The 25,201-nt window shown below is 41.2% G+C and overlaps 1 protein-coding gene across 1 annotated transcript in view; it reads right to left on the reverse strand.

Moving 5' to 3' along the window:
* Window positions 1–17,007, reverse strand: part of LOC121387874 (chitin synthase chs-2-like) — a 30,871-nt gene extending 13,864 nt beyond the window's left edge. Inside the window, exons 1-7 of the mRNA XM_041519106.1 lie at window positions 16,493–17,007; window positions 16,012–16,112; window positions 4,352–4,508; window positions 3,733–3,812; window positions 2,084–2,192; window positions 1,052–1,205; window positions 376–586 (exon numbers count right to left, since the gene is read on the reverse strand). Of these exons, the coding sequence (XP_041375040.1) occupies window positions 376–586; window positions 1,052–1,205; window positions 2,084–2,192; window positions 3,733–3,812; window positions 4,352–4,508; window positions 16,012–16,112; window positions 16,493–16,839 (1,159 nt within the window). The 5' untranslated portion in view covers window positions 16,840–17,007. The remainder of the gene's footprint in view (window positions 1–375; window positions 587–1,051; window positions 1,206–2,083; window positions 2,193–3,732; window positions 3,813–4,351; window positions 4,509–16,011; window positions 16,113–16,492) is intronic.
* Window positions 17,008–25,201: the final 8,194 nt, after the last annotated feature.

Consider the following 25,201-nt stretch of genomic DNA (forward strand, 5'->3'; position numbering starts at 1 on the left):
ATATTAAATTACATTGCATTGTTTTTTTTTGTTACCATCCTTACTCGTCGATATTAGATATTAATATTACTGATGTGCTGCTGGTCTAGGATTGATTCCAGTCGGTGGATACATTGGGTTATTTCTCGTTCTAGCCAGTGCATCACGACTAGTATACCAAAGCCCGTGGTATATGCCATTCTGCCTGTGTGGTTGTACATATAAAAGCTCCCTTGCTACTAATGGAAAAAATGTAGCAGGTTTCCTCTCTAAGACTACATGTCAAAATTACTAAATGTTTGATATTCAATAGCCGATGATTAATAAATCAATGTGCTCTGTGGTGTCGTTAAACAAAACAAACTTTAACTTTGTTCACATTACATGATTTACTACCTGAACCGACAGGGTGTGTCCTCCCACACGCAGCACCAATATTTCTGTTCTTCTTCATACTGTCAACAAGAATCTGAACAGCGTGAGGCTGGAAATCCACATCACCATCAAGAGCCAGCAGGAATGTGTTCTCAGCACGCTTCTGTTTTCGATTCAAGGGTATTTTTTCAGCCAGTAATCGGTACCCCAGAAAAAAATACATGGACATCACCTGCGTTGAGAAATGGTTTTACAGCTATTAAACTGTATAAGTGAAATAGGGAATCTTTAAGTTGAGCTGAGATTACAAAACGTACCGGACTCCATCGCTTCCTGTGTCTGATCTTAGTCTTTAAATGGAGTTATGTTTACAAAAAGCACCTTACTCCCTCGCTTCCTGTGTCTGATCTTAGTCTTCAAGTGGGCTCTGTTTACAAACCTTACCTGACTCCATCGCTTCCTGTGTCTGATCTTAGTCTTCAAGTGGAGCTATGTTTACAAACAACTTTACCTGACTCCATCGCTTCCTGGCTCTGATTTTAGTCTTTAAGTAAAGCTATGTTTACAACAACGCACCTGACCCCATCGCTTCTTGTGTCTGTAGTCTTTAAGTAAAGCTATGTTTACAACAACGCACCTGATTCCATCGCTTACTGTGTCTGTAGTCTTTAAGTGGAGCTATGTTTACAAAACGCACCTGACTCCATCGCTTCCTGTGCCTGATCTTCGCCTTATCTTTGAGGTGAGCCGTGAAAAGGTTTCCACCAGGAAGTTTCCACTCCAGACGTCCTCCGTACGGAGTCGGAATCTTCTCAGGCGGAGGGATCTTCATCACAGTGTTGTGAACAGCACTAGGAAGAATTAATATTGATAATATATTCTAAAGGTCAACTGTTGTAAATAATTCCTAAGTAGTAGTAGTAGTAGTGGTAATAGTAGTAGTAGTAGTAGTAGTAGTAGTAGTAGTAGTAGTAATAGTGGTAATAGTAGTAGTAGTAGTAGTAGTAGTAGTGTTTGTCAGTTGTGTTTGTGTTATATTTATTAGAGTTGTGCCTATCTTGTGGTTGAGATTATGGTTGCATTGTGTTCATTCTGTGTTTGCGTCATGGTTGATTTTGTGTTAGTGTCAAGCTTTTGTTTTGGTTGCATTTATGTCTGTTTTGTGGTCGTGTTTGTGTTGGGTGTGTTCTTGTGCTAAGGTCATGTGTATTGTATTACATTTCTCTCCCCCCCCCCCCTCTCTCTCTGTGTGTGTGTGTGTGTGTGTGTGTGTGTGTGTGTGTGTAAATGTTGTACTGGGTTGGTGTATGTTGTACTGGGTTGGTGTATGTTGTACTGGGTTGGGTTGGTGTATGTTGTACTGGGTTGGTGTATATTGTCTTTCTGTTAAGGAACTTTGTGTTGAGATTTTGCTGTTTGTTCGTGTTTGTGTTATACCTTTGCTGTATTTGTGTTGTGTTTGTTTTGCGTGTGTTGTGTTTGTGTTGTGTTTGTTCTGCGTGTGTTGTGTTTGTGTTGTTTGTTCTGCGTGTGTTGTGTTAGTGTTGTGTTTGTTCTGCGTGTGTTGTGTTTGTTCTGTGTGTGTGTGTTGTGTTTGTTCTGCGTGTGTGTGTTGTGTTGTGTTTGTTCTGTGTGTGTGTGTGTGTGTGTGTGTGTGTGTGTGTGTGTGTGTGTGTGTGTGTGTGTGTGTGTGTGTGTTTGTGTTGTGGTTTTGTGAAATGCCCCTCACCTCGCCGCGATGTCCATAACACGGATAAGTTGTTTTACAAAGTTGTTTACTTTGTATTCATAATCATCATGCGCGTGAGCTTCGAAAGCATCGTCAAAAAACACGTGTGCTGGAAGAGATCATATAATAATTCAATATGATGACGAATAAAATTAATAAATAAATTATATACATACATACATATGGACGAAAATCCACATTTCCATTTTTATTGTTAATTGATCACAAACTGTGACTGATATTCATCAATAAATTCATAAACAAAACAGGTGTATGTGTGTGTGTGTGAGAGAGTGTGTCGGTTATGTGTGTGTACGGTGTGTGTGTGTGGTGTGTGTGTCGTATGTGTGTGTGTGTCGTTTGTGTGTGTATCGTGTGTGTGTACTGCGTGTGTGTCGATTGTGTGTGTATCGTGGTGTTTGTGTGTGTGTATGTGTGTCGGTTGTATGTGTGTATGTGTGTGTGTGTGTGTGTATCGTGTGTGTATGGTGTGTGTGTGTGTGTGTGTGTGTGTGGTTTGTGTGTGTGTGTATGGTGTGTGTGTGGTTTGTGTGTGTGTGTGTCGGTTGTGTCTGTATCGTGTGTGTGTGTCGGTTGTGTGTGTATCGCGCACGTGTGTGTATGTCGGTTGTATATATGTGTGTGTGTATCGCGCCTGTGTATGTGTGTGTGTGTGTATCGTGTGTATGTGTGTGTGTGTATCGCGCGCGCGCACGTGTGTGTCGATTGTGTGTGTATGTGTGTGTCGTTTGTGTGTGTATCGCGCGCGCGTGTGTGTGTCGATTGTGTGTGTATCGCGTGCGCGTGTGTGTGTCGGTTGTATATATATGTGTGTGTGTGTGTGTGTGTGTGGTTTGTGTGTGTGCGTGTCCGTTGTGTCTGTATCATGTGTGTGTGTGTGTGTCGGTTGTGTGTGTATCGCGTGTGTGTGTGTATGTCGGTTGTGTGTGTCGGTTGTGTGTGTATGGTGTGTGTGTGTGTGGTGAGTGTGTGTCTGTGTGTGCATGTCGTTTGTGTGTGTATTGTGTGTGTGTCGAGTGTGTGTGTATCGTGGTTGTGTGTGTATGTAGGTGTGTCGGTTGTATGTGTCGTTTGTGTGTGTGTGTGTGTGTATGTGTGTGTGTCGTTTGTGTGTGTGTGTCTGTGTCATAGAAATGTTAATATTTAAAAGTAAAGTTTGTTTGTTTTGTTTTAACGTCATCACAAGAGAGCATTGATTTATTGCATGTCAAACATTTGATAATTCTAACATAGTCTTAAAAAGTATACCCACTACGTGTTTCCACCAGTGGCAAGAAATCTTTTATATGCACCATTCCACAGACAGGAGTCACGACCTTTGATATACCTGTCGTGGTGCACTGGTTGGAACGAGAAATGGCCCACTGACGGGGATTGATCCTGGACCGACCGCACATGAAAAGACTTCAACACTGGGCTATGTTCTGCCTAAATATTTTAAACGCAGGGTGATTGTCAGTAAACGTTATTTACAATTTCTCATTGTTACTTGTGTCCATTTATTCATTAACAAACAACAGATTACTACGTGTTCAACATCCGACAAGATGGATCGTAAAGTTAACAATTCCGTTTCTACAATTATAACGTAAAGAAGAAAGATATCAAACTGTTGTGCGAGGCCCTACCTTCAAACTCGTAATAGTCCGGATCCGTGATGTTGAAGAAGATCTGAGCAGTTCTTCTGGCACTTTGATCACAATCCATTCTACAAAATATAATTTTCTATGTATTAAAAGTGGTCTACTTTCAACCTTCTAAAGTTATTCTTACTGTATGACAAAGCGTTTTGTGATACTTCAATATGTTCAATTTCATATTGAGGATAATATATTTGTACATAAGATACAGCCACTAGCTATTAAGTGTGGACTTTAACAAGATAAAACAAAATCATCCAAAGAGAATTCCATTTAAAGGAGGGGAAAAGGGTGCACTTGCATATTTAGGGACCCCATGGATCCACCTCTATGTAATAGTTTAATACAGATTTTACATTCTGAACAGACCTTCAAAATATTTCGTATAGGAATATTTTTAGATACCGCCCAACTCTCAGTAAAACAAAACAATTTCTTTAATCATAATTTACCCCCCAAAAATAAAACGAAACGAAAACAATTAAAAGCAAATAAAAGCAATGCAGTGGGAGAAAACCTGCAACAATTCCTGGACATACACCTGAAAAACAAATCAATGCAAAGCAACACAACACAAAGGGAAAAAATCACCCTTAAGGAGATGTACCTGAAAACTGATTTGAGCATCTGTATCATCTCGTTTTCCGTCTCGTGCCACATGGTGGCGCAGATGAAGATCATGGGAGTCGAGTCTGTTCGCAGTTTGTCCTTGGCCGCGGACGGGTCGAGCAGCTCGCTCTGTATCTCATCGTCGTCATCTTCTTCTGTACTCGTTTGTCTAGCCAGCTCTTTAACCCATTTGCCGCCCATCTGAAAGAGCGTCCAACACTTATTAAAGGTACCACCTCGACTTTCCATGTTTCAATAGCACTTATTAGTACAATAAAAGATACAAGAAGCAGACTAGTCAGAGGAGTATTTAAAAAACAAAAAAACCCACCAAACCCACAGACAAAAAACCAATAGGATGTGCAAAAAATCATCAGTCAATTTGCGATCATGATTGGGGGATGGGAGCGGGGTCCTGGCATGTGCCATGTTTGACAAGGAAGTAAATACTCTCACAGCAAGGGTATCTTTAATGTAACGTCGTTCCGTGTCTCTGATAAACAAGAACTCACCTTATGAAAAGGCAGAATTTATTACTTTCCCAACTGCCCAAGATGTTCCAATTGTGACATTTTGGGCCGAGCACCGGCCCAAGAAAGAAAGAAAGAAATGCTTTATTTAACGACGCACTCAACACATTTTATTTATGGTTATATGGCGTCAGACATATGGTTAAGGACCACACATATTTTGAGAAGAAACCCGCTGTCGCCACTACATGGGCTACTCTTTCAGATTAGCAGCAAGGGATCTTTTATTTGCGCTTCCCACAGGCAGGATAGCACAAACCATGGCCTTTGTTGAACTAGTTATGGACCACTGGTCGGTGCAAGTGGTTTACACCTACCCATTGAGCCTTGCGGAGACCGGCCCAAGATGTCTCAATTCTAAACATTATGTACCAAAGTGTCACAACTGGTAACTAGTCTGTTGAAGTTTGTTTTGTTTAACGACACTATTAGAGCACATTGATGTATTAATAATCGGCTATTGGATGTCAAACATTTGATATTTACATTAGTAGAAAGAGATCTTTTATATGCACCATTCAACAGACAGGATAGCACATACCAAGGCATTTAATATACCAGTCATGATGTGTGTGCGTGTGTGTGTGTGTGTGTATATATATATATATATATATATATATATATATATATATATATATATATATATATATATGTATATGTGTGTGTGTGTGTGTGTGTGTGTGTGTGTGTGTGTGTGTGTGTGAGTGTGCGTGTGTGTGTGTGTGTATACAGTCAAGACCTCGTTAGAACGACCATGTTCGTCCCTGGGTATAACGACAAAGTGACCCAGGGAGAGAGAGAGAGAGAGAGAGAGAGAGAGAGAGAGAGAGAGAGAGAGAGAGAGAGAGAGAGAGAGAACGAGAGAGAGAACGAGAAAGGGAGGGAGGGAGGGAGAGGGAGCAAAATGAGCGAGCAAACAGGGAGGGAAGGGAGATATCACACAAATATACAGCGATCAAAATATATTTTTTGTGAAAGAAGACCCGGGATATCATCATATGGGTTGAGTAGTAGGATATAGGCCGACTGTAAGATAAGTACCACGTATAAATATCAGTGAAAGTCAACATTCATTTATCGCCAAAACTGGGACATACCCAAATATGCACACGCAAACACATTTACATAACCATATACATATACAGAAACGCATGAACACACACAAACATACATGAATGCATCCATTCATCCATCCATCCATTTGAGGCAGGGTGGCAGATAAGTCGCCTGAAGCGCGGTCTCTCTAGGATCGATCCCGCTAGGTGGACCCATTGAACTATTTATCGTTTCACCCAGTTCGCCATGAGTGGTGTACTAAACACCGTGGCATGTTCTATCCAATCTGTGGGATGGTGCACACAAAAGATCCCTTGCTACTAATGGAAAAATGTAGGTTTCCTCTCTAAAATTCTAGCCGGTGTTTAATAAATCAATCAATGTGTTCTAGTGGTGTCTTTAAACAAAACAAATTTGAAACCATCCATAGATCCATTTATACGTACCTACGTACGAACCCACGCACCAACATGCCTACATCCATCCATCCATCCATCCATCCATACCTACCTACCTACCTACCTACCTACCTACCTACCTACCTACCTACCTACATACATACATACATACATACATACATACATAGATACATGAATCAATAGTTGGAATAGGAAAACTCAATAGCTTCACCAAGACGATCGACCCTTCATTGTAGTCCATTTCAAACGAACGGATTACAACCGAGCGAAAATCCCACTCATTTGGGCACGCAGAGTTTCAAAATGTCCACATGCCTTCAAATGGTGTAAATTTTGTATCTGTCGTCCTTTCTGTCGGAAAGTGCATATAAAAGACCCTTTCCTGCTAATTGAAAAATGTGACAGGTTTCCTCTCAAGACTTTTCATGTCAGAATTACCAATTGTTTGACATCCAGCCGATGATTAATTAATTAATGTGCTCTAGAGTTGTCGTTAAACAAAAAATAATAATTTGAACGAGTTAAACAAATATAACAAAGTATATGCCATCTCTTGGTCCAAGATGTCCCAAGGGCAATTGGGACATCTTGGGCGTCAACATGCTACTACCGGCCTCGGTGGCGTCGTGGTTAGGCCATCGGTCTACAGGCATGGGATTTTTAATCCAGATACCGACTCCAAACCCTGCTCGAGTTCTCCGCAAGGCTCAATGGGTAGTGGTAAACCATTTGCACCGACCAGTGATCCATAACTGGCTCAACAAAGGCCATGGTTTGTGCTATCCTGCCCGTGGGAAGCACAAATAAAAGATCCCTTGCTGCCTGTCGTAAAAGAGTAGCCTATGTGGCGACAGCGGGTTTCCTCTAAAAACAGTGTCAGAATGACGATATGTTTGACGTCCAATAGCCGATGATAAGATAAAAATCAATGTGCTCTAGTGGCGTCGTTAAATAAAACAAACTTTACATTTTTTCACCATGCTACTAATAGAGCTCCTGTTGATCACTAAAAGGAGGAAACAAAAATACTGGGAGTCACCTTACTGATTGAAGCACCCCGTTCACTGATTGAAGCACCCCGTTCACTGATTGAAGCACCCCGCTCACTGATTGAAGCACCCCGTTCACTGACTGAAGCACCCCGTTCACTGATTGAAGCACCCCGTTCACTTATGTGTTTAACATTACATAATCCACAGTGTCAACTTGGCACACTGAAGGAGACGGGCGTATGGGTTATGCCTACATGTAAATGACGTCTCCTGTTTGTCTTCTTACATGTAAATATTTATAGACAATTATCACTGGTTGGCCGACCCACCGAGCTAGCGTCAGTGGGTACATGTAAGGCTGCTACACCGAATCATCAAAAACTGACCATTAACCGCAATGGCTGAAATGTGTGCCAAGGAAAAAGTATTACCTTAAATATACATTAGAGTACAAGTACAAAAATCAAAGGTAAAACGAAATAATATAACTTAGAGTTTTGAGGGTAATACATGTAGTTATATCATCCATAATATTACTTATTACTTTAAAAAATAATTGAGGTACAATGCTGCAATGACTATGTCTTACCATCGTTGTGCTTTTTGTCTGTTCTCATTAAAAAGTGGAAACTGTTTATCCATTGCCTTAGGTTTCAACTTTTAATTCGTACCACTTTTCCAAGATACATTATGGTGGCAATCGTGGATTTCCAAGATGGCCGCCATACAGTAGTTATTAGTACCAATAGCGCAGAATCCTTGCTACCTATATTCTCATTTGATTTTTGAGGTGACTAATGTAGTTATATGAAGCAAAATATCACTTTTTGGATTTTAATTTTTATACAAATAACAAAATATACAGTCAAATTACTTAGGGTAAAACTGCAACATCACTTGTGAATATTTGCATCTTTTTACTTGGTATCATTCTGTTAATTCAAGAAGTTTATATTAAACAATTTACTTCGAAGGGATCTATTTGCATGCCCACCTGGTGCCACATCCACCTAGACTCTTGTAGCCACACTTAATCAATTTAGTGCAGGCTTTGGAAGACAAAGTTAGGGTATCTCAGCACTCATACCACCTAGGCGCACAGTTTTCCTTTGGTCTAACTTAGAGCTGTGAGGTTAGTGATGCAGTTATATCATGCCAAATATCACTAGATGAGTGTTTTATAAAGGGAACGAAATATACAGTCAAATTTTTTAGGAAAAAAACCTACAATGACTTTTGGGAGTCTTCAGTTACAGTCGTTTTGCTGCAGGTTTTTGAAGCTGAAACTCACATAAGAACCCTGCACTGACCATCAAAGGTCCTTCTCCCGTCCCTCGGGAGTGGTGAATGTTTTTTTTTATATTGTTCACTGGGGACTCCTAGTATTAGCTTGGTAAGCACACCGTTTTCAGTGCTGCAGTGGGGCATTCTGGGTGGGTAGAATGGTTTCCATCGTCTTCCTATTCTGCATTACAACACATTCCGTTCATCGTCAACATGTTCCAGGTCACTGGTCTTATTATGAGAGTTACTGATGTACGAGATGAATGTCATGTAGATAAAGGCACGAGTTACATCAGAGTAGCTGTTCCAGACGTCCTTTTAATTTTTTTTCCCAAAGAAAGCAGACGTTGTCATATTATAAGACGTCATGTCTACAATAGTGCCTACTTCCTCGAATAACTTTATCTTACTCATCTCTTCTAAATTATTTGATGTTACTCATAATGCATGTATCCCATACAACACCAATTTTTGTAATGTTCTATGTTGTATGAAACAAATACACGGTCGGCATACTCATAAAATGTCAGGTATTTGGTAGCCAGGTATGTCTAATTTTTATGATGTTTTCGTCATCGTTCACCACCAAGATTGCAGACTACCATGAAGTAAATAAGCATTATATCTGGTGTCACTGTTATTCTTCGATGACCCAATCATTCGATGCCACCATGTGACCATGAGAAAGCAAACCGTAGACTTTTAATTTGTGTGCATTCCTTAGAAATGAATAATATACTATAGGTAGTCACGGCATAGATTAATTGATTGCGAATTGCAATATACAGAGGCATATATCGCTGATTCCATTCTTCACTGAACATTAAATTGAATATTTGAATATTGCATATTTTACTTCTCACAAATGCACAGTTCAATGCGCTCCGATGGGCGTTTGTGCAGGCACATCTAGTCCTATATCAACTACACTAATAAGACCAGTAACACGTGGGACATGTTGACGAAGCAAGAGAATTGTTGTACTATCAGAATAGGATGGCAATGGAAATCATGTCACCCACCTAGCTATTTATTACAAAAACCGAATATCGCCTGGGGGCACATCGCGGTACTCGCCCCATCATGTGATATTTCCACAGCGACCAAGACGGCATATTTTCTAGATGGTCAGACTAGTTGTCGCCATTCCGCTAGGAATACAAGGTCGTAAAACAGAACTCGCGGAGGTATTACTTAACCACTCTCCACATGGCCTCCACAACTGGTCTGGGTGTGTATTAGGGGGTACGGTAGCGCGGAGGTATTACGTAACCAAGCTGCACACAGCCCTCTAAAAAAATTAACATCGCCACAGGGAAAAAGATAATAGCATATTCCGTCACACACACCCACCTCAAAAAGGATATTTCCTCTACTCTAGGAATAGGGAAATATACTACATTAAAACAAAAGGTGCGTTAACCGACGCATCCGGGCATTCATAACACATAGTAATAAGGTGACTACCAGTAATCACACTGAGTCTCTGAGTCCCTGGTATACAATAAAATATATAAAAACAAAACAGAAATCAAGAATGTAAACACATTATCATAACGTTCAACTTCGGGACAGGTCATCAGCGATTACATTGGATGTACCCTTGATATGTTCAATGGTAATTGGGAATTCCTGCAGAAGAAGACTCCATCTCAAAACTCTCTGGTTGCTGGCTTTCATTCTCTGAATGAAGGTAAGCGGATTATGATCAGTAAAGACAACCACTTAATGTAATGCCGATTTCACGTAGATCTGAAAATGCTTCAGAGCTTGTACCATGGCCAAAGCTTCCTTCTCTATAGTGGAATAGTTCACCTGGTGTTTGTCAAACTTTTTGGAGAAGAAACTTACAGGATGGTCCAGTCCATTATCGTCTTCCTGGAACAGCACAGCTCCCGCTCCCACGTCACTGGCATCCACAACCAGCTTGAAAGGCATTCGGTAGTCTGGTGCTGCCATCACGGGAGACGAGGAGAGCATCTGCTTAAGACGGTTGAATGACTTCTCGCATTCATCTGACCACTGGAACTTCGTTTCGTTCTTTAACAGCGATGTGATGGGGGCAGCTACCGTCGCAAATTTAGCGCAGAAACGACGATAATAACCGGCCATACCAAGGAACTGGCGAACTTTATGACGGTTGGTCAGTGCAGGATACTGGCTGATGCTTAGTGTCTTGCCTTGCAGTGGGGCAACGCAACCATGTCCGACAGTATGACCCAAGTAGGTCACTGAAGCTTTCACGAATTCACATTTCCCCAGGTTCACAGTCAAGTTAGCTTTCTGTAGGCGACTGAATATTTGTTCTAACCCGGTTAAATGTTCATCCCAAGTGTCGATGGCTAACACCACATCGTCCAGATACACACTGACGTTTTCTAAGTCTGATAACACGTGGTTCATCATCCTTTGAAAGGCAGCAGGGGCAGTCTTCAAACCAAACGGCATCACTCTAAATTGGAAGAGGCCATCAGGTGTGATGATCGCCAGGATGTCCTTAGCTTTCTCCGTTAACGGAATGGCATAAAAAAAACCTTCAATAGGTCCAATTTAGTGATGTATTGAGCGTGTCCAACTCGGTCGATGCAGTCGTCAAGGCGGGGTAGAGGGTAGGCATCTGCCTTGATGAGTTGATTCACGCGACGTAGGTCAGCACACACCCGGAAACTGTTATCTCCCTTTTGAATCAGAATAACCAGTGATGCCCACTGACTGTTTGATGGTTCCAGAATGTTGTGTACCAACATGTAATCTATCTCCTTTTTTAGTGCTGCACGTTTTACAGGGTTTATCCGATAGGCATGCTGTCGAATCGTTGTAGCGTTGGGTTCCAAGTGCACATCCTGGATTAAGGTATTGGTAACCGTTGGAAAGTCCTGACAAATGGAAACATTGTCTTGTATCAACGTAGTCAACTTTGCTCGCTGGGGGCTGTCAAGGTGCTGTAGATAAGAACTCAAGTCTGCTAGAATCTGGCTGTTGGTTAACTTGATCTCTGCAGTCTTGACGTCATCAGAGGAAATTGAGTGACTCTCAATTTGGACAGGTAACACTGGAACTATCGACAGTCTGTCAAAATAACCTTTTAGCAAATTGATGTGACAATACCTACTTTTCCTAACCCTATCAGGAGTGTTGATCACATTCCCTGTCTCATTAACCCGTTTGTGCACAACATAGGGACCGAAATACCGGTTCTGTAATGAACCCCGTTTAATGGGAAGGTACAGCAGCACTTTATCCCCTGGTTTAAATTCCCGACTCCTAGTCTTCCTATCAAACACTGATTTTATTTTGCTCTGAGCATGGCTCAGTTGCTTCCTAGCCTTCCTATCAAACACTGATTTTATTTTGCTCTGAGCATGGCTCAGTTCCTTCCTAGCCTTCCTATCTCTAACTCTCTTATTCATTAATACTCCCTTGTCCATATAATAACCTGACATCTGATCCTCCATCTCACCCTCAGTTAACAATGTAGTGCGAGCTGCCAACAAACTTGGATCAGCCCCCTGCTCCAGGATTAACTCTTTTCTATTACAAGGTAGATCCCCTCTATCAAACACAACTGGTTCATTTCCCCTCTGCGGGAGATCAACAGGTTCCACCACATTTAGTTCCTCAGTTCACTTATCTACCATTTTACTGATAACATCATCCACTCCAATTTCATGGCTCACACACGTATCAGACAAATCACAAATATCCTCTGGGTCTCGTGTTACCCTTCTGGCGATAGCCCTAATCATTACACACACAGGATATCTAGTCTCATCAACCTCACACTCTTCTATGGGTAAAGGGCTGTTTTCAATTAACAATTGGTCACATTGCGGCTGACAACACTGACTAGTCAAATCATTACCCAACAAAACTCCTATGTTTTCAAAAGGCAAGTCCTTCACAACACCCATAATGACTGGTCCCGTCACAAACTTCGAACACAAGAAAACGTTATGTAACCGGACAACCATATTTTCTCCAGTAACCGAGGTTAAGGCCAAACTACGTCCTGTATCTGAATTCTCTATACCAGCTAAACAATCTCACGTGATAAGTGACTGACTACACCCTGTATCTCGATAGATTGATATTGCCTTAGGACACAACTCTTGTTTGACACCACAAACCATACCAGTGGACACATACGGGTTTACTTTCTCTGCCATGGGATTAACCATTAACTCTCTCACTAACGGAGCTGACCACACTAAACCGACCACTTGCGCATTATCGCGTTTCCTTTCAAAACAGTCCCCGACAAGATGGTTATCCTTTTTACAGTAACTGCAATGTGGACGAAAAGTTCGTGCATTGGCTGATAATGCCGGCTTATCCTTACTTTGCCCACCAGGTGCATTCCTTGCCTGACTAGCTGACCAACTAGATGACTCTCCCCGATAGTTACCTTCCCGGGAAAAACCTGGCTGAAATTTCTTCTTATCACCCTGTTGTATAGAGCTACCCTGTACTGCCTGAGCTTTGTGTATTAACACGTAATCATCTGCCACTATGCCTGCCTCCTCTATTTTTTTGACTTCACGATCCTCTAAATGAATACGTAAGCTAATTGGTAATCCATTTTTTGATGTCCTGTAAGATCAACAACTCCCGTAACTCGGTATATGACTCTACCTGATGAGAAACCACCCATTTGTCAAAGATCCCTGCCTTCTTAGCTACGAACTCACTATAAGACTGACCCGGCATTTTCTTCAACTCGCTATACCATAAACGATAATCCTCAGGTCGTAACTCATAAGCCCTCAACACTGCAGCCTTAACTAGGTCGTACTGGCTTACTCGCTGATCACTCATTGAATTATAAGCTACACTAGCCTTCCCCTTAAACTTAGACACGGCTAACAATGTCCACTTAGACTGCGGCCAATTTAGCTGCTCAGCGGCCCGGTAAAAAAGTGGGAACAACATATCTACCTCCTGGTCGTCAAATACAGGCACTGATCTATAAGCCTCCGACATGTTAAACCCATTTCCTGCCTCCCATCTAACTTCTTCAGTATTCAACTTTAACTCATGTTCCACTTTTAATTTTGCTACCTGGAATTCTCTATCTCTGGAACAATCTCACTTTCTTCCATAATAGGCCTATCACCAAAAACTTTGTGGATAATAATTGTCTTTATATGATCTAATGTTTTAGCTGATGTTATATCAATTTCTCGCTCACCCGCGATTTCAACTAATTCGGCCTTACGTGCTCGCTTAATCTCAACTACACTGAGCGTAGGCCTATCCAGCAAATTCTTATCCATGTTTCGGTATTACGCACTTATTATTATTTGTTTCTAGTGAACAACGTTACTACTTCTAGTTAATTTGTAAAAATAATTTATAAAGCCCCCATTTACAAACAATACTTTTTAAATATGCATGTCCCGTTTCAGATCCGGGACGAGCACCCCAATTTTTACTCTTGTCACGGGGATCCTATAATACCCGTAACTGAATAAAACACGATTATCCAAATATCTCTTCTAACTGAGTATCTATTAGATCTCTCTGTATCGGGCAGTCTAATACCCGAGTGGCTCGGCTCTAGGTATATCAGAGATAAGATCTTGTATAAATATATATGTAATATAGCACGTTTAGTTCACTAGAAAACACAACAAAACACAATAGACTTTGGAATCTGTATTAACCTTACGCTGACAAATGTACTTGCCACAGTAGTTAATTAACAACAACAAATAATAACAAGCCAGAACTAATCACTTAATTAGTTAATGACTAGGTGTCTAGTTTACACAATATTCTAATCACTTCACCGTGATACAACACACACACGTGTGACAATTGAGAAACGCTTTCAGGTGAACTTAATTAATAAAGGAATTACAACTTATTCCTAACTGGTTAATTTTTAATTAACCTTTAATTACTCATTCAGTAACCTTGTAATACAGAATTGATACTGGTACATATCACAATAAAGACAATAACCTACAGTTTACCTAGGTCCTCTAGGATGACTGGCTAAGCTTTAATATTTTAGACAGTGAAGCCTACAATTTACTTCGTCAGATTACCGGAAACACTGTCTAAATAATATTGGTATAATACAGTATTAACATATTTAAGGTCACATCATTCACATCAAGGTTATACAACAGAGCAGAAATATATATTTACCAGTCCAAACGGACACGTTCCCCGGAAGCCTTCCAATGTTTCTCCCCGATATATCATTTCATTTCATCTTATTTTCGTGCTTATATCCAATTAAGGTTCAAGCACGCTGTCCTGGGCACACACCTCAGCTATCTGGGCTGTCTGTCCAGGACAGTGGGTTAGTTGTTAGTTGGCTAGTTGTTAGTGAGAGAGAAGAGGGTGTAGTGGCCTTACACCTACCCATTGAGCCCTTAAGAACTCGCTCTGGGTTGGAGCCGGTACCGAGCTGCGAACCCTGTACCAGCCTGTAGTCTGATGGCTTAACCACTACGCCACCGAGGCCGGTCCGATATATTTAAAATCCTAGCTATTTATTACAAAAACCGAATATCGCCTGGGGGCACATCGCGGTACTCCCCCTATCATGTGATATTTCCACAGCGACCTAGACGGCATATGTTCTAGATGGTCAGACTAGCTGTCGCCATTCCGCTAGGAATACAAGATCGTAAAACAGAACTCGCGGAGGTATTACGTAACTACTGGCCACATGGCCTCCACAACTGGTCTAAGTGTGTATTACGACGCAGCTCTACCACCGTCGCGCGGGGGTATTACGTAACCACACTCCACATGGCCTCCACAGCTGGTCTGGGTGTGTATTATGGGGTACGGTCCCACGGAGGTATTACGTAACCAAGCTGCACACAGACCTCTAAAACAATTAACATCGCCACAGGCGAAAAGATAAGAGCATGTTCCGTCACAGGCACCTTTTTTTCAAAACAATTTAACAATGACCGCAGGTTGTCTTTCATTCACATTCTTGGCAGTTGAGAAATATGTCCCTTATACATGAAGTAGTAGTACCGTTAATGCCAAGGTGTCGGAATTTTAAAATCAACACAATGCCATGACCTTTTGACCTCTGGTGACCTCATTATTACACCTAATTGTATATATCAGTGTATAGAGGGGTTTAGTATAAACATTTTGTGTGTTTAATTGGTGTGACTATGTCCATTGGTTGCAAAGTTGTGATACATTTCTTAATCCCTACCCCGCAATAGTGTACATGAATTTGTCCTCGGTTCACAATGTTTATGGGATGATATCCACCAAAAAGCTACTCCTTACAAAAGTCTATCATACTAATTTATTAACTGCAGGCAAAGCGCTATTAAAAAAACCACCATGAGAATTTGCCCGCCCAGGTGATACCAATTTCGACTCTGGCCCATGGACTAAATACCTTGTGCTCTCCCAGTTCATCTTCGTCTCGACGCCTGTTCATCATCATCGACTGTTCTAGAAGAATTCCACAGTAGAGAGGCCGCAAGAAGAGTCTGTGAAGAGAGTAATAGACTCTCCAACTTATATTCTGTTTTAGCCATCCTAGTTTTGTCCAATGTTTATTAGATTACGTAGATTGGAAACTAGATATCATATTATGACAACAATAAACTTAATATTACCATTAATATCTTTCCATTAAATACTTTTCAAAACGTCTTGAAAATAGATAGGATGTAAAGAAAATCCAAAACTGAATATGAATGAATATTTAATCACCAGTTTAAATTACATAATTACGTTATTTAACATACCACCTGTAAAACACCTGGAAACCAGTAAATGACAAAATCATAATTACATCTTACTATTCTAGATTTCCTGGACACTAGATGTGACGTCAACAGCAAAGGTATTATCAAAGATCACTCACTTGTCTGTCGTGGCCATTCTAACACATCGTGGAAACCAGATGTGACCTGCAGTGTAGATCAGCGAGACGAAGGCACCGATGCCCACAGGTATCCAGTAGACAATGGTGAAATGTTCCAGGAAAGTGCCAATACTTGTTTCAGTTTCCACCCATCGAATGCCACTCCCCCAAAAGTCGAAGAGCTCATTATGTCCAGAGTAACTGCCAATCAACACCCCGACTGTTATGGGGAAGGACAGTAGTAGTGGGACTGAAAAACATGCTACCTGCAAACAAAGGTGTATATTTAAGTCGTTAAAGCTGCTGCATCTACACTGTGTTAATATTGGAGCATTAAGAACAATCATCCAGTCTTGATTCACACCTATGACACGTTAAAATTCATTTCCCGTTTTCTACATTCGATTCAACAGAGCTCGACATAAGACGCGAATAATCGTTCAGATTTACTTTATTAAACAACAGACCATAAAACCATAACAATAACCACTGACAAGTTTGTTCATTTTACAGTATCATAAATTAACCTATCCTATCCTAACCTATAGTTTGTGGCCTTCCTTTCATTCGTAACCTGTTTATATGTTACCGTCGATTTTCTTAAGTCAATGTAAATTGCATACAATTACTGTGCAGGACATTTCCCATCAATTACCGGGAGTTATTAAAGAATTTACTTGATATGTATGTGTAGGCATGGAATTAAAAAACCAAAAGTTATAGAACCTATACCATTCACCTATATGTTCCTATATATAAAGGAACGGAATGCAGCTCAATGAGTGAGCACTCGCCTACGGTTCCATGGGTTGCCCTTGATGATGTTAGGGCTTTTTCGCGTCCCAACCTGCACTGTTATATGTACCTTTCTGTCTATGGTAGTACACATATAAAAGACCCCTTGGTACCGTGTTTGGTGGTAGAACCTCCCCTTCTCTATCTCTCTCTCAACGCATTTTACCTGTGCCAAGATCTTGCAGGCAGACTTTCCAGTCTTGTAGCAGACGACGCTGAACAGGATGTTCACTGATGCAATGATTAATGGCAGCATGTCAGGATGTTCATTTTCCAGCCTAATGTTTTCAAAAGGCGAGCACTTTTCCTGAATACCACTATTAATGAAAAAGAAAATCTCCAGACATCCTTTGCTGCCCAGTGACAGGAACACTGCTGGGACAGCCATCGTCAGGATGATCTTCCATACAGAAGTGATCAGATAGATCTTGGTGCATCGTTTTCTGATGGACATTTTCAGCTTGGCCAAAATGTTATCTTTCAACTGATTGAGGTGTTCTGTTTCCTTTCGATTTGTGTGCGCATTTTCTTTATGTTTCATTTTCTTTCCCTTCGTCGTTGGAGTACGCACATAATTGTCCCACCAGGATACAGACGTCAAGATGAGGGAAACTGGGATGAGGACGGTCAAGGTCAAATCGTTCATTTCCACGTATGCTTTGTAGGACCACACACCCATTACTCCTGCGTGTAATGTCGCCATCGTGATGTCCATGAGTATTCTCGAAGCTTTTTTACAAGATGACTCTTTTTCGCTGGACTGCAAGACACCATAGCCATGTCGGTCGACGTTAGACTGGAATATTTTCAAAACAGCCGGGACGAACGCTACGTTGATCAATAGGAGAGCGCCAATCAGTGGATCGAAGCTGGGTATGACGTAAAAAACAAGGATACACAAGCCAGTCGTGTGGAGTGTTTCTGCAATCATAGCCTACAAAGAAGAATATTATTTGAATTGTATCATGTTTTGACTGCTACTGCCTACACAGAAGAGAATTAAACTAAGTCTGTAATGTTACTGGCACCAGTGTCATGGCCGATTTTGTCGCCGGCAATAAAATGGGTCACACCTGCTGGACCATTTGTTCGCCCTCGAACCATTTTGTCGCCAGTTTGGCTATGTACGTACATTCGAGGACTACTTTGTAGCTCTTATTAGCTCTTTGGGTGTTTTTTCTTGCAGCTGATTTCTATGTATGTATGAATGATTTTCTTGGTAACATTTCAGATGATGATTGTTTTCATAATTATATTACTGATTACCTTTTAGATTATTTTAATATGTTTACGGTAATTAATGCACATGTCTATGTCTATACGCATGTATATATCTCTCTCTCTCTCTCTCTCTCTCTCTCTCTCTCTCTCTCTCTCTCTCTCTCTCTCTCTCTCTCTCTCTCTCTCTCTCTCTCTCTCTCTCTCTCTCTCTCTCTCTCATGTAGTTGTAACAGTAGTTACCTAATCCTTTTACCAGATATTTATTTTTCTCATTTATTTATTTACTAATAATACTATAATACTACATTATAATACTACATTAAACAAAAACAAACTTCTTTTTTTTCAATTTTCCACATGTATCAAAGTAGTTTGTTTTATTTAACGACACCACTAGAGCACATTGGTTTTTTTTATCTTGTCATCGGCTATTGGACGTCAAACATATGGTCATTCTTGACACTGTTTTTTTAGAGGAAACCCGCTATCGTCACATAGGCTACTCTTTTACGACAGGCAGCAAGGTATCTTTTATTTGCGCTTCCCACAGGCAGGGTAGCACAAGCCATGGCCTTTGTTGAACCAGTTATGGATCACTGGTCGGTGCAAGTGATTTGCACCTACCCACTGAGCCTTGCGGGGAACTCACTCAGGGTTTGAAATCGGTATCTGGATTAAACAACCCATGCCTCGACTGGAATCCGAACCCAGTACCTACCAGCCTGTAGACCGATGGCCTAACCACGACGCCACCGAGGCCGGTTCTCATGTATCAGTTATTAAATACACCCTAGTACGTTTTATAAACAGAATCCCTCACATTCCACATGTCATTTGCAATAAAATAATACCTAAACAACACAAAAATCAAACCAACACATGCACAAAAACATTTGGAAGCAATATTTCATCCCGTGTGTCGAGTTAATAAATATACAAAAATTATGATTATATAGTACGACTTGTTAGGTAGGAAATACCATCGAATCGTGCACTTTATAGTAGAGACATGTCATTTTGTAGGTGGGTACCTGGACCCTTTTTGAATGATATGAGCGAGAGAAACACCCTGAGCATGACCGCAGGTGGGCGTGGCTACATATTTAATTAGGTCAGTAAGGTCATTATTTTATTCAATTAGACTACAACAGTAAGAAAAGGAAACAAACTGTGCACTTTATAGTGAATATCTATTTTTTGTGGGTGGTACTTGGGACCCTTTCTGAATTATGTGATCGAGAGAAACACCTTTAGAATGACCTCTGGTGGGCACGGCCACACATTTAATTAGGTCAGTGAGGTCATTTTTTATTTATGCAATAGACTACAACATTAAACATAAAAAAGTGCAGGGCACTGAAAAATAATCTCAAGCAACCTTCCCTGTTGTGTGTGTAGTCATCCACGTTCTGATCCACACTGGTGCGTTCATACATGAGAACAACACATCTCTCTATTGTTTCTATCAGAGTATCTGTGAGGGTACATGGTCTGAACCACACTGGTGCGTTCATACACGAGAACAACACATCTCTCTATTGTTTCCATCAGAGTATCTATGTCTGTAGTCATCCACGTTCTGAACCACACTGGTGCGTTCATACACGAGAACAACACATCTCTCTATTGTTTCTATCAGAGTATCTATGAGGGTAGATGGTCTGAACCACACTGGTACGTTCATACACGAGAACAACACATCTCTCTATTGTTTCTATCAGAGTATCTGTGTCTGTAGTCATCCATGTTCTGATCCACACTGGTGCGTTCATACACGAGAACAACACATCTCTCTATTGTTTCTATCAGAGTATCTGTGTCTGTAGTCATCCACGTTCTGATCCACACTGGTGCGTTCATACACGAGAACAACACATCTCTCTATTGTTTCTATCAGAGTATCTGTGTCTGTAGTCATCCATGTTCTGATCCACACTGGTGCGTTCATACACGAGAACAACACATCTCTCTATTGTTTCTATCAGAGTATCTGTGTCTGTAGTCATCCACGTTCTGAACTACACTTGTGCGTTCATACACGAGAACAACACATCTCTCTATTGTTTCTATCAGAGTATCTGTGTCTGTGCGTTCTGATCCACACGAGAACAACACATCTCTCTATTGTTTCTATCAGAGTATCTGTGTCTGTAGTCATCCACGTTCTGATCCACACTGGTGCGTTCATACACGAGAACAACACATCTCTCTATTGTTTCTATCAGAGTATCTGTGTCTGTAGTCGTCCATGTTCTGATCCACACTGGTGCGTTCATACACGAGAACAACACATCTCTCTATTGTTTCTATCAGAGTATCTGTGTCTGTAGTCATCCACGTTCTGAACCACACTGGTGCGTTCATACACGAGAACAACACATCTCTCTATTGTTTCTATCAGAGTATCTGTGTCTGTAGTCATCCACGTTCTGAACTACACTTGTGCGTTCATACACGAGAACAACACATCTCTCTATTGTTTCTATCAGAGTATCTGTGAGGGTACATGGTCTGAACCACACTGGTGCGTTCATACACGAGAACAACACATCTCTCTATTGTTTCCATCAGAGTATCTATGTCTGTAGTCATCCACGTTCTGAACCACACTGGTGCGTTCATACACGAGAACAACACATCTCTCTATTGTTTCTATCAGAGTATCTATGAGGGTAGATGGTCTGAACCACACTGGTACGTTCATACACGAGAACAACACATCTCTCTATTGTTTCTATCAGAGTATCTGTGTCTGTAGTCATCCATGTTCTGATCCACACTGGTGCGTTCATACACGAGAACAACACATCTCTCTATTGTTTCTATCAGAGTATCTGTGTCTGTAGTCATCCATGTTCTGATCCACACTGGTGCGTTCATACACGAGAACAACACATCTCTCTATTGTTTCTATCAGAGTATCTGTGTCTGTAGTCATCCACGTTCTGATCCACACTGGTGCGTTCATACACGAGAACAACACATCTCTCTATTGTTTCTATCAGAGTATCTGTGTCTGTAGTCATCCATGTTCTGATCCACACTGGTGCGTTCATACACGAGAACAACACATCTCTCTATTGTTTCTATCAGAGTATCTGTGTCTGTAGTCATCCACGTTCTGATCCACACTGGTGCGTTCATACACGAGAACAACACATCTCTCTATTGTTTCTATCAGAGTATCTGTGTCTGTAGTCATCCACGTTCTGAACTACACTTGTGCGTTCATACACGAGAACAACACATCTCTCTATTGTTTCTATCAGAGTATCTGTGTCTGTAGTCATCCACGTTCTGATCCACACTGGTGCGTTCATACACGAGAACAACACATCTCTCTATTGTTTCTATCAGAGTATCTGTGTCTGTAGTCATCCACGTTCTGATCCACACTGGTGCGTTCATACACGAGAACAACACATCTCTCTATTGTTTCTATCAGAGTATCTGTGTCTGTAGTCATCCATGTTCTGATCCACACTGGTGCGTTCATACACGAGAACAACACATCTCTCTATTGTTTCTATCAGAGTATCTGTGTCTGTAGTCATCCACGTTCTGAACCACACTGGTGCGTTCATACACGAGAACAACACATCTCTCTATTGTTTCTATCAGAGTATCTGTGTCTGTAGTCATCCACGTTCTGAACTACACTTGTGCGTTCATACACGAGAACAACACATCTCTCTATTGTTTCTATCAGAGTATCTGTGAGGGTACATGGTCTGAACCACACTGGTGCGTTCATACACGAGAACAACACATCTCTCTATTGTTTCTATCAGAGTATCTGTGTCTGTAGTCATCCATGTTCTGAACCACACTGGTGCGTTCATACACGAGAACAACACATCTCTCTATTGTTTCTATCAGAGTATCTGTGTCTGTAGTCATCCACGTTCTGATCCACACTGGTGCGTTCATACACGAGAACAACACATCTCTCTATTGTTTCTATCAGAGTATCTGTGTCTGTAGTCATCCATGTTCTGATCCACACTGGTGCGTTCATACACGAGAACAACACATCTCTCTATTGTTTCTATCAGAGTATCTGTGTCTGTAGTCATCCACGTTCTGATCCACACTGGTGCGTTCATACACGAGAACAACACATCTCTCTATTGTTTCTATCAGAGTATCTGTGTCTGTAGTCATCCATGTTCTGATCCACACTGGTGCGTTCATACACGAGAACAACACATCTCTCTATTGTTTCTATCAGAGTATCTGTGTCTGTAGTCATCCACGTTCTGAACTACACTTGTGCGTTCATACACGAGAACAACACATCTCTCTATTGTTTCTATCAGAGTATCTATGAGGGTAGATGGTCTGAACCACACTGGTACGTTCATACACGAGAACAACACATCTCTCTATTGTTTCTATCAGAGTATCTGTGTCTGTAGTCATCCATGTTCTGATCCACACTGGTGCGTTCATACACGAGAACAACACATCTCTCTATTGTTTCTATCAGAGTATCTGTGTCTGTAGTCATCCACGTTCTGATCCACACTGGTGCGTTCATACACGAGAACAACACATCTCTCTATTGTTTCTATCAGAGTATCTGTGTCTGTAGTCAATCATGTTCTGATCCACACTGGTGCGTTCATACACGAGAACAACACATCTCTCTATTGTTTCTATCAGAGTATCTGTGTCTGTAGTCATCCATGTTCTGATCCACACTGGTGCGTTCATACACGAGAACAACACATCTCTCTATTGTTTCTATCAGAGTATCTGTGTCTGTAGTCATCCACGTTCTGATCCACACTGGTGCGTTCATACACGAGAACAACACATCTCTCTATTGTTTCTATCAGAGTATCTGTGTCTGTAGTCATCCATGTTCTGATCCACACTGGTGCGTTCATACACGAGAACAACACATCTCTCTATTGTTTCTATCAGAGTATCTGTGTCTGTAGTCATCCACGTTCTGAACCACACTGGTGCGTTCATACACGAGAACAACACATCTCTCTATTGTTTCTATCAGAGTATCTGTGTCTGTAGTCATCCACGTTCTGAACTACACTTGTGCGTTCATACACGAGAACAACACATCTCTCTATTGTTTCTATCAGAGTATCTATGAGGGTAGATGGTCTGAACCACACTGGTACGTTCATACACGAGAACAACACATCTCTCTATTGTTTCTATCAGAGTATCTGTGTCTGTAGTCATCCATGTTCTGATCCACACTGGTGCGTTCATACACGAGAACAACACATCTCTCTATTGTTTCTATCAGAGTATCTGTGTCTGTAGTCATCCACGTTCTGATCCACACTGGTGCGTTCATACACGAGAACAACACATCTCGCTATTGTTTCTATCAGAGTATCTGTGTCTGTAGTCATCCATGTTCTGATCCACACTGGTGCGTTCATACACGAGAACAACACATCTCTCTATTGTTTCTATCAGAGTATCTGTGTCTGTAGTCATCCACGTTCTGATCCACACTGGTGCGTTCATACACGAGAACAACACATCTCTCTATTGTTTCTATCAGAGTATCTGTGTCTGTAGTCATCCATGTTCTGATCCACACTGGTGCGTTCATACACGAGAACAACACATCTCTCTATTGTTTCTATCAGAGTATCTGTGTCTGTAGTCATCCACGTTCTGATCCACACTGGTGCGTTCATACACGAGAACAACACATCTCTCTATTGTTTCTATCAGAGTATCTGTGTCTGTAGTCATCCACGTTCTGATCCACACTGGTGCGTTCATACACGAGAACAACACATCTCTCTATTGTTTCTATCAGAGTATCTGTGAGGGTACATGGTCTGAACCACACTGGCACGTTCATACACGAGAACAACACATCTCTCTATTGTTTCTATGAGAGTATCTGTGTCTGTAGTCATCCACGTTCTGAACCACACTGGTGCGTTCATACACGAGAACAACACATCTCTCTATTGTTTCTATCAGAGTATCTGTGTCTGTAGTCATCCACGTTCTGAACCACACTGGTGCGTTCATACACGAGAACAACACATCTCTATTGTTTCCATCAGAGTATCTGTGAGGGTACATGATCTGCACAATTGCCTGCCCTATCAAGAATATTGGTCCATGATAAAAACAGGTGTCTGTCCAGGATTGAGACGTAGGATTGCTTTCCTTACCAAACTCATGGTATGTTTGGTTAATGCTATACTGTGTGCATTTTCTATGAGGAGAGTCAACAGTCCAATAATGGATATTGAACATCAGTGCTTTGATGAAGAGATGCATGGAAAGCAGCCCATGATAAGCAGTCTTTGTCGTCCACTGCCTCTGTGTCTAAAGAAGCAAGAACATGTTTCGACCATGCATGTTGCCTTTCATTGTTTTGAACGTCAGGAGAGATGTCTGGTCGATGATATCCTGGTGCAGGAAGAGCATTTGTGTAATCAGATGGCAAGAAAGGAATATGGCGACTTTCATTTTTTGATTTGCCCTCATCTTCAGTTACTCTGTGTTAAATAAGAGAAATGCTGCTTCCATGGAAACAGTCAGATGTGGTAGTCGAGGAAGGATTATGGTCTATATTATTAACCATTCCAGCTGTGAATGGATCTTGTCTCGTTTTTGTTGGCACAAGTACTTTCTTTTCTTCAAATATTTTGCCAAACATGGTGTGCTACATGACATGAAATTGGCATTACC

Source organism: Gigantopelta aegis, chromosome 13 (assembly GCF_016097555.1).
Source record: "Gigantopelta aegis isolate Gae_Host chromosome 13, Gae_host_genome, whole genome shotgun sequence".
Classification (NCBI taxonomy): domain Eukaryota; kingdom Metazoa; phylum Mollusca; class Gastropoda; order Neomphalida; family Peltospiridae; genus Gigantopelta; species Gigantopelta aegis.